Below are 16,355 nucleotides of genomic sequence, written 5' to 3'. Positions count from 1 at the left end.
GACTTCCTCCTTTCTGGGGCTGAGTGAGGAGAGTATGCTGGGTAAACAGCAGGCACTTACTAAATGCTGAGCCCTAAGCAGCGAGTACTAACAGGGGTCCTCTTCAACCCATCCCTCCCCAGGACTTGGATCAGGCCACTCCAGGCTGGGGGCCCAGATGATTCAGGCCCCCTCTCTCTCTGGCTGTTGTGGTCAGCATAGAGCCGCCTCCATCCCCAGCTGGGCAGGCTGGAGGGCAGCCCCTCCCACACCAGAGAAGGGGAAACTGAGGCACCGAAAGGACCCTGTTCCAGAGCCAAACCTAGTCTTGCTTCAGAAAATTGCATCTCCAATGTGTAGCCACGTCTACAGGGGCCAGGGAATCTGGATGCAGGTGCAAAGCTGGGGTTGCGGCTTGCTCAAAAGGTTTGTACCAAAGGGGAAGTGACGGCCTGACTGTGTCCTCCCCTCTTCCTTCAGCTTTGAGCCCTGATGCAACCCACTGACAAGGGGGTAACTAGGGGCTCCTGCAAACCGAATGCCTGACCCATCCCTTTCATCCTCTAGCAAGTGCACAAGGGTTGGGGGGAGTGGGCGGGGCAGAGGCACTGGGGAAGCAGGAAGGGGTTGAGGCTGGTTTTTGGACTCTGCACCCACAAGACAGGGCATCCTCTAGGTTCTGGTCTGGCCCCTCCAGACCCCCAGCCCTGACCTTACCCCACTGGAGAGATCTAGTCCCCTGGGGGTCTCTCTGATTATAGGAGCCCTCCCGCCATCTATCCCAGTTCCCAGGGGCCCCTGGGCCTCATCTGGCCATCTCCAGGTGGTGAGAAAAAGGAGACCCCTGCCTCCCCCCACACTGAGGAGAAGCCCCAGGGACAGAGAGGAGTTTGCACCAGGGACGTCTCAGAAGACAGGGGATCCAGAGTCAGCCTCCGTGGGCTGGAGGGTGACAGGAGCTCCGGCGGCCGCACTGTAAAAAGGCCCTGCAATTAGAAGGGGCCTTTGGCAACCCTGAGGCTGGGTAGCCCATTGTACAGTTGGGGAAACGGAGGCCCAGGTGCCCACACATGGGCAGGTGCTGACCCCTGGGGCGCACGGAGGCCCTGATCTAGCCTGAGGACCTCCCTTCTCCCCCACAAAGAGGTCATGGGAAGGGGCCTGTGACTCCGTAGGTGTGAGCGGGAGTCGCGGGGAGCTGAGCTTGCAGCGGGGATCTAGCTCCTGGGGGTCTGTAGGGAAGAGGGGACAAGTGCATCACAGGCGACCGTCCCAGCCACACTCCCAGAAACTGCCTGGAGATGGACTTGGGGGCTCCAGGCAGGAAAGACACATTTGGGACTCTGGAGAGAATCACGCAGAGACGCGAAATCGGAGACTCAGGGTCGAGGTTCACAGTCCCACCAGGGCAGAGTCTGTCCTCGGACCCCCGCCCGCTGTCCCCCAGGTACGGCCTGCCCCGGGGGGCGCGGGCGGGTGCAGTGGCTAGGGACGCCGAAGCCCCAAGTCTGGCCGACTTCTGCCTGTCTGGTGCTCGAGGGGGCCGGAGAGGGCGGAGAGCGAGGCTGCGGGAGGCAGCGGCGGCGGGAGCCGGTGGGCGGGGGCGCTGACGTCAGACCCGGGCCCGGGAGCCGGCGGCCGCTCCCCTGCCACATCCTGGTGGCCGCGCTCGCAGCCGGGCCGGGCCGTGCGCCGCGCAGCCGGGCAACCTCGCGCGCAGCCACGGGGGAGCGGGCGGGAGTCATGCAGCAGCCTTGAGCACGAGGGGCCGGCGCTGAGGAGCGCGCGCGGCGGGAGGGCAGCCGAGCATGGAGCTGAGCCTGGAGAGCCTGGGGGGCCTGCACAGCGTGGCCCACGCGCAGGCGGGCGAGCTGCTGAGCCCGGGCCACGCGCGCTCGGCGGCGGCGCAGCACCGCGGCCTGGTGGCGCCCGGGCGCCCGGGCCTGGTGGCCGGCATGGCGAGCCTGCTGGACGGCGGCGGCGGCGGCGGCGGTGGGGGTGCCGGGGGCGCGGGCGGCGCGGGCAGCGCGGGCGGCGGCGCGGACTTCCGCGGGGAACTGGCGGGCCCGCTGCACCCGGCAATGGGCATGGCCTGCGAGGCTCCGGGCCTGGGCGGCACCTACACGACGCTCACGCCCCTGCAGCACCTGCCGCCGCTCGCCGCCGTAGCCGACAAGTTCCACCAGCACGCGGCGGCCGTGGCCGGGGCGCACGGCGGCCATCCCCACGCGCACCCGCACCCGGCGGCCGCGCCGCCCCCGCCACCCCCGCCGCAGCGTCTGGCTGCCAGCGTGAGCGGCAGCTTCACCCTCATGCGCGACGAACGGGCGGCCCTCGCCTCCGTGGGCCACCTCTACGGACCCTACGGCAAGGAGCTGCCCACCATGGGGTCGCCGCTGTCGCCGCTGCCCAACGCACTGCCGCCCGCGCTGCACGGCGCCCCGCAGCCCCCGCCGCCGCCTCCGCCTCCGCCGCTGGCCGCATACGGCGCGCCAGGCCACCTGGCCGGGGACAAGCTGCTGCCGCCCGCCGCCTTCGAGCCTCACGCCGCGCTGCTGGGACGCGCCGAGGACGCACTGGCCCGCGGGCTGCCCGGAGGCGGCGGTGGCACAGGCAGCGGCGGAGCGGGCAGCGGGAGCGCCGCGGGGCTGCTGGCGCCGCTGGGCGGGCTGGCGGCGGCCGGGGCGCACGGGCCGCACGGGGGAGGCGGCGGCCCCGGCGGGGGTGGCGGCGGCCCCAGCGCGGGCGCGGCGGCCGAGGAAATCAACACCAAGGAGGTGGCGCAGCGCATCACGGCGGAGCTGAAGCGCTACAGCATCCCGCAGGCAATCTTCGCGCAGCGGATCCTGTGTCGCTCGCAGGGCACGCTCTCTGACCTGCTGCGCAACCCCAAGCCGTGGAGCAAGCTCAAATCCGGCCGCGAGACCTTCCGCAGGATGTGGAAGTGGCTGCAGGAGCCAGAGTTCCAGCGCATGTCGGCGCTGCGCTTGGCAGGTAGGAGCGTGGCGCGCACGACCGGACCCTGGGGGAGCCGGCTGTGGACTCCCGAGCACCTAGCGGGGCGGCGGCCTGATGTCCGGGTCCAGCTCCCCAAGCCCCACCCGTGCGCCCCGGCAGCCCGGGACCCCCTCTCAGGAAACTAGACTGCGATCCGCGCCGCTACCCGTTTGTACGGTTACCAGAAGGGAGAAAGGGATTGTGCCGCCTCCCCACACCCTGGTCGCTGCTCCTGCCCTTTCGGGAGCGCGTAGGGGTTCTCTAATCCTTGTTAGACTGCTGGGAGGCTCCGAGCCTCTCCCCAAGCAGCCTTCAGGAAAGCTCATTGTGTGTGTGCGTGTGTGTGTGTGTGTGTGTGTGTGTGCGTGCGCGCGCGCCTGTTGGGGGGAGCTGTGTCCCCGAACGAGCTGCCGTCCGCTAAGGTGCCACTCCCCTCCTCCAGAATGGGTGGAGAGGGGTACTGAGGCCCCAGCCCCGGGCCACAGAGCTCCGAGACCGTGCAGCGGGCGCCCGCAGCTCAGCAGCAGAGGCCGAGCCCGCGCTCATCCCCCCCTGCCCCAGCGCGCGCTTCTTTGTAGTTCGGCCCTGCGATCGATACCCCCTCCCTCTCCCCTCCGGCCGCTGGCAAAGGTCACCCGAGAATGGCGGGGGAGGGGCGGCCCGGGGGACCCTCGGCCCTCGCCGCCTGGAGGCCTTCACACCCCAGCCGGCGCCCGCCCCGCGCAGTTTGGTGGTGGCTCGGGTGCGCGCACCCCTGCCCGCCTGGCTTTGGGGTTTTGTGTCTCTCATGTCCACTTCTCTCCTCTCTCGGTCGGAACACACTGGTATCTCTGTTTTTCTCTTGCTCTCCGTTTTGCTCTTGTTCCTGCTCGTTCTCTCTTCTCCCTGTCTCTCCGCCTCTGTCTCTGTCTCATACTCAGCCACCGGCCCCCTGGGGACCCTCCTCCCTCCTCCCTCCCAGCTGACAGCAGCTAAGTCCACACCTGCCCTCTGACAGGCAGCCCGGCCGGGCCCCCATTTCCTAGATGGGGGTGTAAGGGTGCAGGAGAGCCCCTGGCCTAGGTAGGGGTTTCTTCCCCTGGTGGTGCTGGGGAGGGGGCTGCCCACCCGGGCCACAGGGACAATAGCCGCGGCGGCTGGCGCCTGATCGATCGCTTCTCTGAGCACAAGGGCGAGAAAGGCGGGGGTTCTGGGAGGCGCCCCACTAGCAAAGAGGCAGAGGGAGTTTGCGTCTGTGCCCCCAGGCAGCCCGTCCAGGCAGGGGGGCTGGGGAAAGAGTACAGCGGGGGTCCTGTCCTGTTCCTCCCTAGCAAGCCATTCCCTCCCTCCACCCCAGGAGGACCAGACAACCCCCTGGGAACCTGGACCAACAGGCCAGCCTCAGTTTTGCCCTTCTGCAGAGCAAGCAAGGTGGCTAGCTGGAACCTCTTATGGGATTCTTAGATTTTTCTGCTTTGGGGCACAGGAAAATAAATAGTCTTTCGCATGTGGCAGGGTAACCTTATGCCCAGGGAGGTCGCGTGAACCTGGACGGTTTCAGTCTGTCCCGCTCCCCTCCCCATGACACATACAGTGGCACCTGTGTGCTCACCACCGACAGGCAGTCACACCCGCACACAGTCACGGCCCTCAAGGTGCAGTGCGAGGCTTCAGGTGGCAGAGGGCACACCTCTGACAGCTCTGACCATTTATTTATTCATTTATTGAGATGCAGTTTCACTCTTGTCGCCCAGGCTGTAGTGTAGTGGTGCGATCTCAGCTCACTGCAACCTTTGCCTCCCAGGTTCAAGCGATTCTCCCACCTCAGCCTCCTGAACAGCTGGGATTACAGACGCCCACCACCACGCCTGGCTATTTATTTATTATCATTATTATTATTTTGTAATTTTATTAGAGACGGGGTTTCACCATGTTGGCCAGGCTGGTCTCGAACTCCTGACCTCAGGTGATCTGTCCGCCTCTGCCTCCCAAAGTGCTGGGATTACACAGGCCTTGAGCCACCCCACCGGGCCTAGCTCTGACGTTTAAACACCAAGTGGTTGCCATCACACCAGTAAGGCAGGGACGGCTTCTGTATCTCGATACCCACCGCCTGCTGCCTCCTCTCCAGCACGTATTTGGGGGACGTTGTGTCCACCGTGGGTGGAACAGGAGCCCACACCACCCTCCATTTTTCCCACTACTACGTTATGTAACTAACATGACCCAGTAGCAGTACTGCAATTGCAGATTTGGGGGCCACAGAAAACATCAGCCAGAGCGTCACAGAGGGGCAAACCGCGGGCAGGAAGTCCCATGGGGGGTGGGCTCCCCGCAGCCGGGTCAGCAGCACCGAGCACTCGCCCTGATGGACATCGCCTGTTTCGCCTGCACCCGACCCTGCACCCAGGTCTGTGTTGGCTTCTGCCGGCCGCAGCGCCATCCAGGCCTCCGCCGTCCCCTTCCTGCCACGGGCAGAGTTGCAGATGGGGAAACAGGCTGCGTTTGTGCCTCGCCTTCCTGACTTGTGACAATGACAAACAGTCTCAGCTGTGGGAGTCTGGGTTTCCCGTCGACGGAGGGAGAGTTAGAACAGTCGCCGCCTCAGGGGTGCGTGGGGGAACCGGAGGGGTGAGCGCAGCGCCTGGCATCTCGGAGCCTCCCGCAGGGCGCTGAGGTGTTGAGGATGATAAACCCGGACCACCCTGCCCGCCTCCCCTCTGCCGGGTCCGCTGCCCACGCCGTCCGCGCGGCCCCGCAAAGACCTGCGGTCGCGGAGTTCACGCCGTCAACCCTGCGCACCTGTCGCGTCTCAGGTGCGCTGCGGGCCGCATCTACACCACCGGACTCCGCCTGGGACGTAAGAGGTGGCGGGGGCGAGGGCCGCGGGGTCATTAGGCTCAGGCGGAGGCCTTTAGTTCCGGTCGCTGCGCAAATGAAAAGCGGTTAAGTGGCGGCAAATCGCGGCAGTTAGGGGTAGATGGCCGGGTGCGTCCCCATCTCCACCTAACACGGCGACGCCCCAACGCTGGTGCTCGAAAGGGAACTCTGCCCCTCTGCATTATTTCAACCCCGCAGCAGAGAACTCGCCGCCCTTTCTCCTCTCGCATCCCCATCCCCCGCTCCGCGAACACCGCGGGCCTCCCCGGGCCTCCCCAGGCCTCCTCCAAGAACTTTGCGCCCCGGGTCTCCCATCGCGCTTACCCAGCTCGGGCCGGCCACGCGTTTCCGCAGGTACCGAGTGTCCCGCCGGGCGCCGGGGCCAGGAGGGAGACGGGGACAGTGAGGGAGAAAGACCAGCAGGTGCAGACGGAGAGGGAGGGAGAGAAGGGGAGATGGAGAGAGAGGGAGGAGTCGAGAGACAAAACCAGAGAGTGGGGAGGGAGAGACCGGGAGCGGGACAAACAGACGGGGAGGAGAGAAAAAGAAGCTCAGAAAGGAACAGAGGTGAAGGAGAGACGAAAAGAGAGGCAGAGAGACCAAAAAAAAAAAAAAAGAGAGAGAGAGACAGAGAGGGGAGAGAAACTCTGGGTGCTGGAGGCTGCCTCTGTGCTCCGAGCGCCCACAGCCCCTCCTCCTTCCCCATGGGGTAGGACTGGGGAGAGGGGAATGGATGGTTTTTTTGTTTCACTAAAGCACGCAAGAAATCCCATCGCAGACCTCGGAGTCCCGGCACCACTGCCTGTTCTGCGTGCCTCAGTTTACCCACCTGTAAAATGTGCGTGTGATGGGCCGAATTCTGGGTCTGACACTGTCAGATTCTGGACCCCTGTCGTCTAGGAGTCCTGCAGCCCCCAAGTCCATTCCCATGGGGCTGGGAGCCTCACCCCACCCCCACCCCAAGGTCCTCCAAGTCCCTCACTTCGGAGCTGCCTCCTGGTCGAAGCCCTCCCCTGGCGCCGTCTCCAACAGTAATTATGGGAGAGGGGCTGGGGGAGGGGTGGGCGGGCTCCTCGGCGGGGGTGGGGGCGGTCGATGAATTCGAATTACCGTCTCTAATTCATCACCGTCGCTGGGTCGATAGCTTCGGCCGTCTTCAAATATTGTTTAAATTGCAACTCCAGAGGAAAAGTATTTTTTGTAACTGATCAGAAAAAAAATATGTATATAGATAATACAAAGTTTGATGGAGGTGGTTGAAAGAAGGGCCTCATCTCCTCCTTGGGCACCATGGGGAGGCAGGAGCCCAGAATCCCTGAGGGATGGTGGAGCCCAGCGTGGAGGAAACTGAGGCAGGGAGGACCCCCACCCCTCCCCGCAGGTGGATGGGATGCTTTGCCCTTAAGCAGGACAAATTGTCCTAGGGACAAAAACCAGAGCTGTGTATGGAGTTGTATGCTGAGGACACCTGGTGCAGGAACTGGGCACCTCTGCTTGGTGGTGGGTGAGCAGGGGGGATGCCAGGGACTGGGCACCTAAGGGGATGGACATGGAAAGGAAAAAGAGGCAGAACCTCTTCCCCACCAGGGCTCATGCAGGCCCTCCCTCCCCCACTTCTCCCTGCTACCCGCTGCCACTGTCAAGGGCTGTGGTTGAAATGGGAGAGGCAATCCAGGAATCCCCTTCAAAGGGTCAGGTGTCCACCCCTCCACAAGCACTCTGGACACCCCCACCCAAACTCTAGATGAAGGGGAGGGATGAGAGGGGAGAGGAGGAGGAGGAGGAGAGGGAAGGGAGGGAAGGAAGGGGAAGAGGGGAGGGAGGTAAAGACCCCTGTGCCTTTTGCAAAAACCCCACTTTCCACTGCAAGGAGTCCACGCCTCTTACCAACACCCCAGAAAAAGATGCCCTGCCCCATTAGACAGTAGAGATAACCAAGGTTGGGAGCTTGGAGACCCAGGCCTCCCCTGGGCTCTGTGCCTGGCTGATCCCTGGCAAAAGGGCTTGAGCCTCAGTTTTCTTATCTGAGAAATGGGCAGAATGAAATGACGCCTAGGAGAGGGGGTATGAGGTGCCAGAGGGGCTCAGGGGTCTGAAGGGGACACCGTAGGTTTCCACAGGGATGTATGGAGTGGGGATAGACCCATACTGTGCCCAGGGCCATGAGAACCAGACCCATGTGGGGCTGTGCGTGAGGCCCAGGTGACTCTGGCACCCCAAACCAGCACCCTCCCTTAAAACCTCAGGACCTAGGGAGGAGCAGCCCTAGCTAGGAACCTGGGCCAGGATCAGGGATCAGGCTCCTGCCTCTCACGCAGAGCGGGGAGGGAGATGGGGAGGGGTCCCACTGGGTGCCCACAGCCCTCCGCCTCCTCCTCAGCTTACCTGCCCGGAATGACCTTTTAAACCGGATGCACTTCCCATACCCACCCTACAGACCAGCAAGCTGAGGCCGAAGAGAAAGGCGCTTGCCAGAGCCCCACACTGCTTCTGATCTGGAGCCAGCTTCTGCCAGGAGGAGCCATACAGGACCAGGGCATGGGGGTTTCAACGCCCCCGACCCCGCTGAGTCTGGTGGGCCTAACACTAGGCTGGGGATGCCCAGGCTCCCTGATCTCCAGCACATACTGGGGAGCATTCCAGGAAGGTGGCGCTTGGGGACGAAGGCTTGGAGGTGTATTGAGGTCAAGGACCACAGAGAAGGGACCAGAGGGCGGTGGCACTTCCCACGTTCTCAGCTGCTGGCCGATCCTCAGGTGGAGCCAGGTGACCGACCAGCTCCGCCTTCCCACCTCACAGGAGCCATATCCTTTAGGGGTGGTGAGGCCTGCGCTGGGCTTCCCCCCGCCCCCCAGCTCCTCCAAGTGTGATGGTGTTGTGGGCATGTGAGTCTTCTCCGCTGGGAGACCACCGGAGACTCCCAGAGAGGATGGGAGGGCAAGGTCCCAGCTTCATCAAGTCCAGCTCGGAGACCCCAGGACCATCCCCACTTCTGCTTGTCCCGGAAGACTTCCCCCTCCCAACGCCAGCCTCAGTCCCAGTAATTCCTTTCTGTAGCCTGGGAGACAGGGACGCTCACCCCCACATCACAGAGGAGTCTGGGGGAGTTTTTTTTTTTTTTTTTTTTTTTTTTTTGAGACGGAGTCTCGCTATGTCGCCCAGGGTGGAGTGCAGTGGCCGGATCTCAGCTCACTGCAAGCTCCGCCTCCCGGGTTTTTACGCCATTCTCCTGCCTCAGCCTCCCGAGTAGCCAGGACTACAGGCGCCCACCACCTCGCCCGGCTAGTTTTTTTTTTTTGTATTTTTTAGTAGAGACGGGGTTTCACCGTGTAAGCCAGGATGGTCTCGAACTCCTGACCTCGTGATCCGCCCGTCTCGGCCTCCCAAAGTGCTGGGATTACAGGCTTGAGCCACTGCGCCCGGCCCGGGGGAGTCTCTTGAGTGGTGAGGGGCTGGGGCTGGCATTTGGCTGTGAAGTCCTGAAGTCCTCTTAGCCTGAACTCCTAGAACTAATCATGAACCATTCATTCTTCTCCCTGAATCTCCCTCCAATTGCATGCTGCTTCTCCAGCAACCATTACCACTCTAGTCTAAACCACTATGGTGGTCTCCTCCTCCTCCTCCATCATGGCCTCCCAGCTCCACTCCTCCTTTTTTTTTTTTTTTTTTTTTTTTTTTTTTTTTTTTTGAGATGGAGTTTTGCTCTTGTCATCCAGGCTGGAATACAGTGGTGCAACCTCTGCCTCTCAGGTTCAAGCGATTCTCTTGCCTCAGCCTACCAAGTAGCTGAGATTACAGGCATAAGCCACCACGCCCAGCTAATTTTTGTGTTTTTAGCAGAGACGGGGTTTCACCATGTTGGCCAGGCTGGTCTTGAACTCCTGACCTCAGATGATCCACCCACCTCGGCCACCCCAAGTGCTGGGATGACAGGCGTGAACCACCGCGCCCAGCCCACTCCTCCTTCTTGCTGCCATCTCCCCCACATCCTAAGGGAGCTTTGCATGGCCACTTTGGAGCTCGTTTTCCGCTGGTTGGCACCCTGCCCCGTGGCTCCCCAGAGCCCTAAGATAAAAATGTGGTTTCCTGTGGTGTCCTACAGTATCCGACTGTGGCCTCCCACGTGGATGTGGGAGGGGACTTCTGGCTGGTGGGACCAGCAGGGACAAAGGCTGGGAGGTGGGAAAGTCCTGAGCGGCTGTTAGGAGGGAGGCTGAGCCTTTGTAAGTCTCTGGCAGGCAGCCCGACTTAACCTGGGGAGCTGGTGCTGGTTGGAATCAAGTTCTTAATTAAATATGGGCCCTGATCAATAGGGAGGGAAGCACTGGTGGGGGAGGGGAGGGGCTGGGCCAGGAGCCAGGGAGACCCACCTGACCTTGGGCAGCCCTGGGACACCTATGGCCTCAGTTTCCCCTCTGCCAAATAGATGCTAATGTGAGAGGGGCTGAGAAACCGGCACCCCTCCTGAGTCCCGAGTGTGGGCAGAGGTGGGGGGCGATGAGGGAGCCCTCCGAGCACAGAGCCACAGACTCACGGCAGAGAGAAACAGAGATGTGCCTGGCACAGGCTGCTGGAGAGGCGTGCCCGGGTCACAGGTGTAGAAGCACCCGGGGACACGTGTGTAGATGCCTCCATTCACACTGGGACGAGTGCAGACTGATCCAGGACCCCCATCCGCCCTCGGGCCGAGTCTTGAGCCAGCAACGCCCCAAAGTGGGGTGCGGGGACATCTGGATGAAGCCCCATCTCTCCCTGGACGCAGCGGCTGCGCCGTCCGGAGACCCTGGTGCTGGCGGCCGGGGGTCCTTCGTGCCTTCCGTGCGCCCCCAGCTGCTCCTCTTTGGGAGTAGAGACAGGTGCTGCTGGGCTCTGCTCCCTGGAGCTGGGGCTTTGGGAAGGTTGAGCCGACCCTCAGGGAGTGGGATGCGTGAGTGGGGAACGCTAGTTGCGGGGCAGCGTAAGTCCACGCCTTTCCAAGCGCCCTTTCCCGTCCAAGGGCCTGCTGAGGGAATGACTGTACCTCACTTTCCGTCACGCAGCAAACGCCGTCCCGCAGCACCCAGGAAGCTGCGGAGTCGGGCTGGGCCCACCGCGTTCCGCACGTCGGTCCTTGGCGGGTGTGTGGATTCCCGAGCGCGCCCAGCCCCCAAGAGCCTGGCAGGACCTGGACGCACGTGCCCCGGCAGGAGACCCGGGACCCGGGACCACGCGCCCGCGGCCTCGGAGCCTCAGGGTCACTGGCGCGGGCTCCGCAGGAAAGCGCCACCCCAGCAGGCGCGCACCATCCCAGCCCCGCATCCCACCCCCGGGGAAACCACGCCCCACCGGGCGCAAGTGGCCTTCTTCCCTATCCAGCGCCCCAGAACCACGGCCCTCCCGGTTGCGCTCAACACAGGACACGCTCCTCCTCCCCTCCTCCGCCTCCCTTGGTTTTGCTCCCTGGTTCCTTAAAAAATTCTACATTCTATGGCCGGGCGCGGTGGCTCAAGCCTGTAATCCCAGCACTTTGGGAGGCCGAGATGGGCGGATCACGAGGTCAGGAGTTCGAGACCATCCTGGCTAACACGGTGAAACCCCGTCTCTACTAAAAAATACAAAAAACTAGCCGGGCGAGGTGGCAGGCGCCTGTAGTCCCGGCTACTCGGGAGGCTGAGGCAGGAGAATGGCGTAAAAACCCGGGAGGCGGAGCTTGCAGTGAGCTGAGATCCGGCCACTGCACTCCAGCCTGGGCAACACAGCGAGACTCTGTCTCAAAAAAAAAAAAAAAATTCTACATTCTGTTGGCCAGGCAGGGAGGCTCACGCCTGTAGTCCCAGCACTTGGGGAGGCAAGGTAAGAGGATCGCTTGAGGCCAGGAGTTCCAGACCAGCCTGGGCAACAGGAAGACCCCATCTTTACAAAAAACTTTTTTAATTAGCCGAATGTGGCCGGGCGCGGTGGCTCACGCCTGTAATCTCAGCACTGTGGGAGGCCGAGGTGGGCGGATCATCTGAGGCCAGGAGTTTGAGACCAGCCTGACCAACACGGCCAAACCTCATGTCTACTAAAAATACAAAAATTAGCAGGGCGTGGTGGCGGGTGCCTGTAATCCCAGCTACTCGGGAGGCTGAGGCAGGAGAATCGCTTGGACCCAGGAGGCAGAGGTTGCAGTGAGCCGAGATTGCGCTATTGCACTCCAGCAGCCTGAGTGACAGAGCGAGACTCCATCTCAAAAAAAAAACAAAAATTAGCCGGATGTGGTGGTGTACACCTGTGGCCCCAGCTACTCAGGAGGCTGAGCCAGGAGGATCTCTTGAGCAAAGGAGGTTGAGGCTGCAGTGAGACGTGACTGTTTCACTTCATTCCAGCCTGGGCAACACAGGCAGACCCTGTCTCTAAATAATTAAATAAATAAATAAATAAATAAATCTACATGATTTTACAATAGTTAACACATTTGCCAGGTTCTGAATTTAAATGCAAGACGAGGGGGCTTCCGTTGCCCTTCCTTCTGCAAATCACAGTTTGTATTTCTCCTTGCAAAAGGCTCCAGGAATAAATTATTTTTATTTATTTATTTATTTATTTATTGCAGAAAGGGGAGCTCCAGATGCTCCGTGATTCTTCCCCTTGCTCAGATCCATGAAGCGCCCGTCCTGGTCATTTTTGCCGGCCGCCTAGTACTCTCTGACTCGGTGGTGGTTTCGGGCTTTCCTGAAGCACTTCCTGCCCCGCTGACATTTAGGCTGTTTCCAATCGTTAGCGGTCACCATAGCAGCTGCAATGAATACGTCCGGGGCGGATCATTTTACGAGTGTGAGTTTATCTGTGGATTAATTTCCCAATCATTGAAACGCTGGATCAGCCTCCCCAGCCCCTTTCTGGGTGGCCGCTTCAGCCGCTTCTTATCACTGATTCCTTTCCTGTCATCTTCTTCACATCCATCTCCCACTGCAGGCTCTGTGTCTCCATCACTTTTTTTTTTTAAATCAACGCCTTGTGTGTGTGTGTGTTTGCCCACTCGATTTCCCCCGCTTGAGGGTGCCTGATGGGGTGGGTCTCCGTGGCTGAATGTCCAAGGGTGAGAGGTGCCCCCTGACACCCCCATGCCCCCACCCCATGGCGGCCCAGCCTCCAGATGGAGCCACGAGGGAGGGACAGCCCGAGAGTCCAAGTGGAAACGCGTTTCCTGGTTAAATCTTTGAAAGGCTCAGAACTAATTTGAAAATGCAGTCATTAAAATCCCATCAGGGGAGGCTGGCAGGGAAAGCTGGAGGGAGAGGGGTGGGGACAAGAGGGAGGCGGGCGGGGACCCCTGCCAAGGGGTGAGATCCTAACCGTGAGATGCAGGCAGGGCACGCTTGGGGAGGGTAAGCCACCCAGAGTGGAGGGGTAGCGGGAACGGAGTGGGGCCAGATGAGGGGCTGGGGAGGCCTCTGGGGGTCCACACCTGGGGCATGACTCAGCCCCATCTCCTTGGAGAAGGTTTCACTGCCTCCCACCCATGGGAATCAATTTTCCAGCTCCCCCAGGAGTACAGGGTGTAGACAGAGGGTGTAGGTATGTGACCGGGCCCCCCTCAGTTACTGGACATGTGACCTTGGGCGAGTCACCCACGGACTCCGGTCTGGAGAGGCCATGGGGGGGACAAGACACCAGCATGGCGGGGGCCATCAGTGCACCCGGTATGTGGGGCCAGGCAGCTGGTGGTGGGGGCAGGATGCGTCGCTAAGGAAACAGGTCATCATCCCAGCTGGAGACCGGGCTCCGTATTGAATTGTCTCCTCCATGAAGCCGGGGCTGAGCACCAGAGGTGGCCGGAGGGAGAGGGCATCCGGCTCCAGGACACGGGGGGACCGGCACACCGCGGGGTAGACTTGCATGACTTGGTGGTTTGGGGCACTGTACAGAGTCGGGCACAGAGGGACAGGGCACGGTCACTTGAATCGCCCATTGCTGCATCCTGAGGCCATTTCTTCTTCTCCCTTTGGGCATCGCCCAGCTGGTCTCCATCTCCCCTAGTTGCTCTTTGATCTCCTTGGACCTTGGAAACCCCCTGGAGATTCCACGTCCCCCTCCTCCTGGCGCCACCCTGGCTTGTGCCTCTCCTGCCATGCCACCCCCCAGCACTGCCGGCGTCCACTGGGCTTCAGGGACCCTCCCTGCAGCTGTCCGGATGCCTGAGCCTGGTCTTCTGGTCCATCCTCCCTCCCAGCCAGCTGTGTATCCACTCGGAGGCCTCACAGAGCCCAGTGGGGCCCGCGCCTCCACTCTAGTACCCACCCAAAGGCGTCCTCCCTCCCGCTTTCCTGGACTCAGAGCGGAGCTGGCCTTCTCGTTGGGGAACGGAGTCCCAGGCAGCCGCAGCTTCACGCTGCCCTGTGACTGTGAGCGGAGGCCAGTTCCTGGAGCTGCCTCTCTCTGGCCTCATGCAGTAGCTGCTCCCTGAATGTGGAATGGATGAGTGAGTTGCAGGTCCACACTTTGGCGTTCACTCCTTCATGACTCTTAGGACTGCTGCCCGGTGAGGACACAGGGCTCTGGGTCACTGCGTCTGCTTGATAAAGCAGGAAGCTGATGTCCAGAGACGCCAGGGTGTGCGCTCAAGGCCACTCGGCCCACGGAGCCCACCTGCATCACCGTTGGCGCAGTAGTGAGGGGAGCAGGGGGAGGCAGAGAGGAGCCACCCTGGGGCTGGGCGGACATGGATGCGTATCCCACACCGCAGGCTTCTGCGGGGTGACAGCTACACTCACCCCAAGAGCCTGCACACCCCACAACCCTCACATCTCACGTCCACACCACGAGCCTGCTGCGTCCCACACACGGATGTCACACCGAGATCCATTGCCCCATCCACCGTCCGTCCAGGCCCCCACAGGCTGACTCCCGTTTTCCCGCCCGGAATGGAGACAGCTCTGCTAACAGTCATAGGTTTCTCAGCTCCTCACTCCGGTGGGGTTTGGATGTGCAGGGCTGCCGCCCCCGCATTTGTGGCTGAGCGCCTGTGCAGTCCCTCACTCAGACTTCGCCCTCCACGCTGCTGGGACATTTGGGAAGCCTCAGGCAGCCCCACGCGGGCACACCCGACAGTGGACAGAGGCTGGGACCTTCAGCCCGCATGCGACCAATGTCAGGCGCGTGCAGAGGCACCCACGGGCCCCCCCCCAGGGAGAAGGGCACATGCTGCATCCTGGAGGCCCCCCCATTACAAGCCCAGCCCCTCCAAAGGCCTCGGATGAACAGGAGGATGAAGCGGGAGAGGAGGAAGCGGCGGGGGGGAGGGGGGAGAGGGAAGGGAGGGAAGTGAGGGAAGGAAGGGGAAGAGGGGAGGGAGGCAAAGAGAGGGAGGGAAGGAAAGGGAGGAAAAGAGGGGAGAGAGAGGGAGGGTGAGTAGAAAAGGAGGGGTGAGGAGGAGAGGGCCTGGTCCCCTCTTGGAGGATGACGGGGAAAGGAGGGGTGAGGAGAAGGAGAGGGGCTGGTCCCCTCTTGGAAGGTAATGGGGGTTGACAAGTGGGCCCCAGCAATGAGTGAATCCAGGGCCCCTGCTCAGCTACTGGCTTCCTGCTGAGGGCACTCGGGAAGCCCCACAGTCCCACTCGGCGCTCCAGGGCAGTGGCTGCTGGTCTTCCCCAACAGGGTCTTGCAGTCTGGGCTGAGACCCCCCCACGCTCCACCACCCTCGTGTGGGACAACCCAGGAACGTGGTTGTCACTGCACAATCAGCCACTGCCCGTACCTCCACTCTGTGCTGGGCAACAGAAAGATCTCAGGCCCCACGAGGCTAAAAGGAGGAACAGTGGCCGCTGGGAGTCCCAGAGGAGGGACTTCGGACTCTGCTGTGGGGGAGGGAGGGACTTCCTGGGGAGAGGCCATTGCTCCTGGGCCTTGAGGAATGTGTAGGAGTTCTCTGGCCAACTTTCTACTCGTGGCCCCAGTTTCTCCATTTCTCCCCTCTCCAGGAAGATCCTGAGAGAAAACCTAAGTCTCAAGGACTTCCTTGAGGGAGGGAGAAACTTTATGGTTGGAAGGCAAGTGTCGCCCAGAGCCCAGCTCCTCTCAGGGACCCCCAGATGGGAGCTGGGAGCCTCGTGTTAGCCCTGCTGTATTCATTCAGGACTTTTCTGGCTAAACCCTTCCCCACAGCCCAGCCATGATCAAGACCATCTTACAGTTGGGGAAACTGAGGCTAACATGGTCCAACACCAGGCAGGGCCCAAGAGGGCAGCAGGGCAGACCACCCTCTCGGGCACCCGGTGGTCGGCTGCCCCCAACAACTTTTAGAAAGGCAGGAAGTGGGACAGAGCTGGTGTGTGGGGGACAAATCCCAGGGGGTCTGCAGGAAATGCCTTCATCTGGAACTTGAGGGTCTCCCCCAGTCCAGCCTCCTTTTCCCCCCAAGGAGACACAGCCTACAGCCCCCACCCTTTCCTGGGTTGGGGCAGGGAAGGCTGCCCTCTGCTGGACACAGCGAGAACATCAGGGATGACTGAGCGAAGGGGCAGCCACACTGCCAGGACCCCGCACCCGGAGATTTCCTG

The 16,355-nt window shown here is 61.8% G+C and overlaps 1 protein-coding gene across 1 annotated transcript in view; it reads left to right on the top strand.

Annotated features, from left to right (window-relative positions):
• Nucleotides 1–1,630: 1,630 nt before the first annotated feature.
• The window catches only part of ONECUT3 (one cut homeobox 3), a 30,472-nt gene continuing 15,747 nt past the window's right edge, over nt 1,631–16,355 (top strand). Inside the window, exon 1 of the mRNA XM_050770469.1 lies at nt 1,631–2,973. Coding sequence (XP_050626426.1) covers nt 1,788–2,973 — 1,186 coding nt within the window. The 5' untranslated portion in view covers nt 1,631–1,787. The remainder of the gene's footprint in view (nt 2,974–16,355) is intronic.

Source organism: Macaca thibetana, chromosome 19 (assembly GCF_024542745.1).
Source record: "Macaca thibetana thibetana isolate TM-01 chromosome 19, ASM2454274v1, whole genome shotgun sequence".
Lineage (NCBI taxonomy): Eukaryota > Metazoa > Chordata > Mammalia > Primates > Cercopithecidae > Macaca > Macaca thibetana.
Note: the sequence above shows the minus strand (reverse complement) of the source record. Positions and strands in the feature narration are given on the sequence as shown.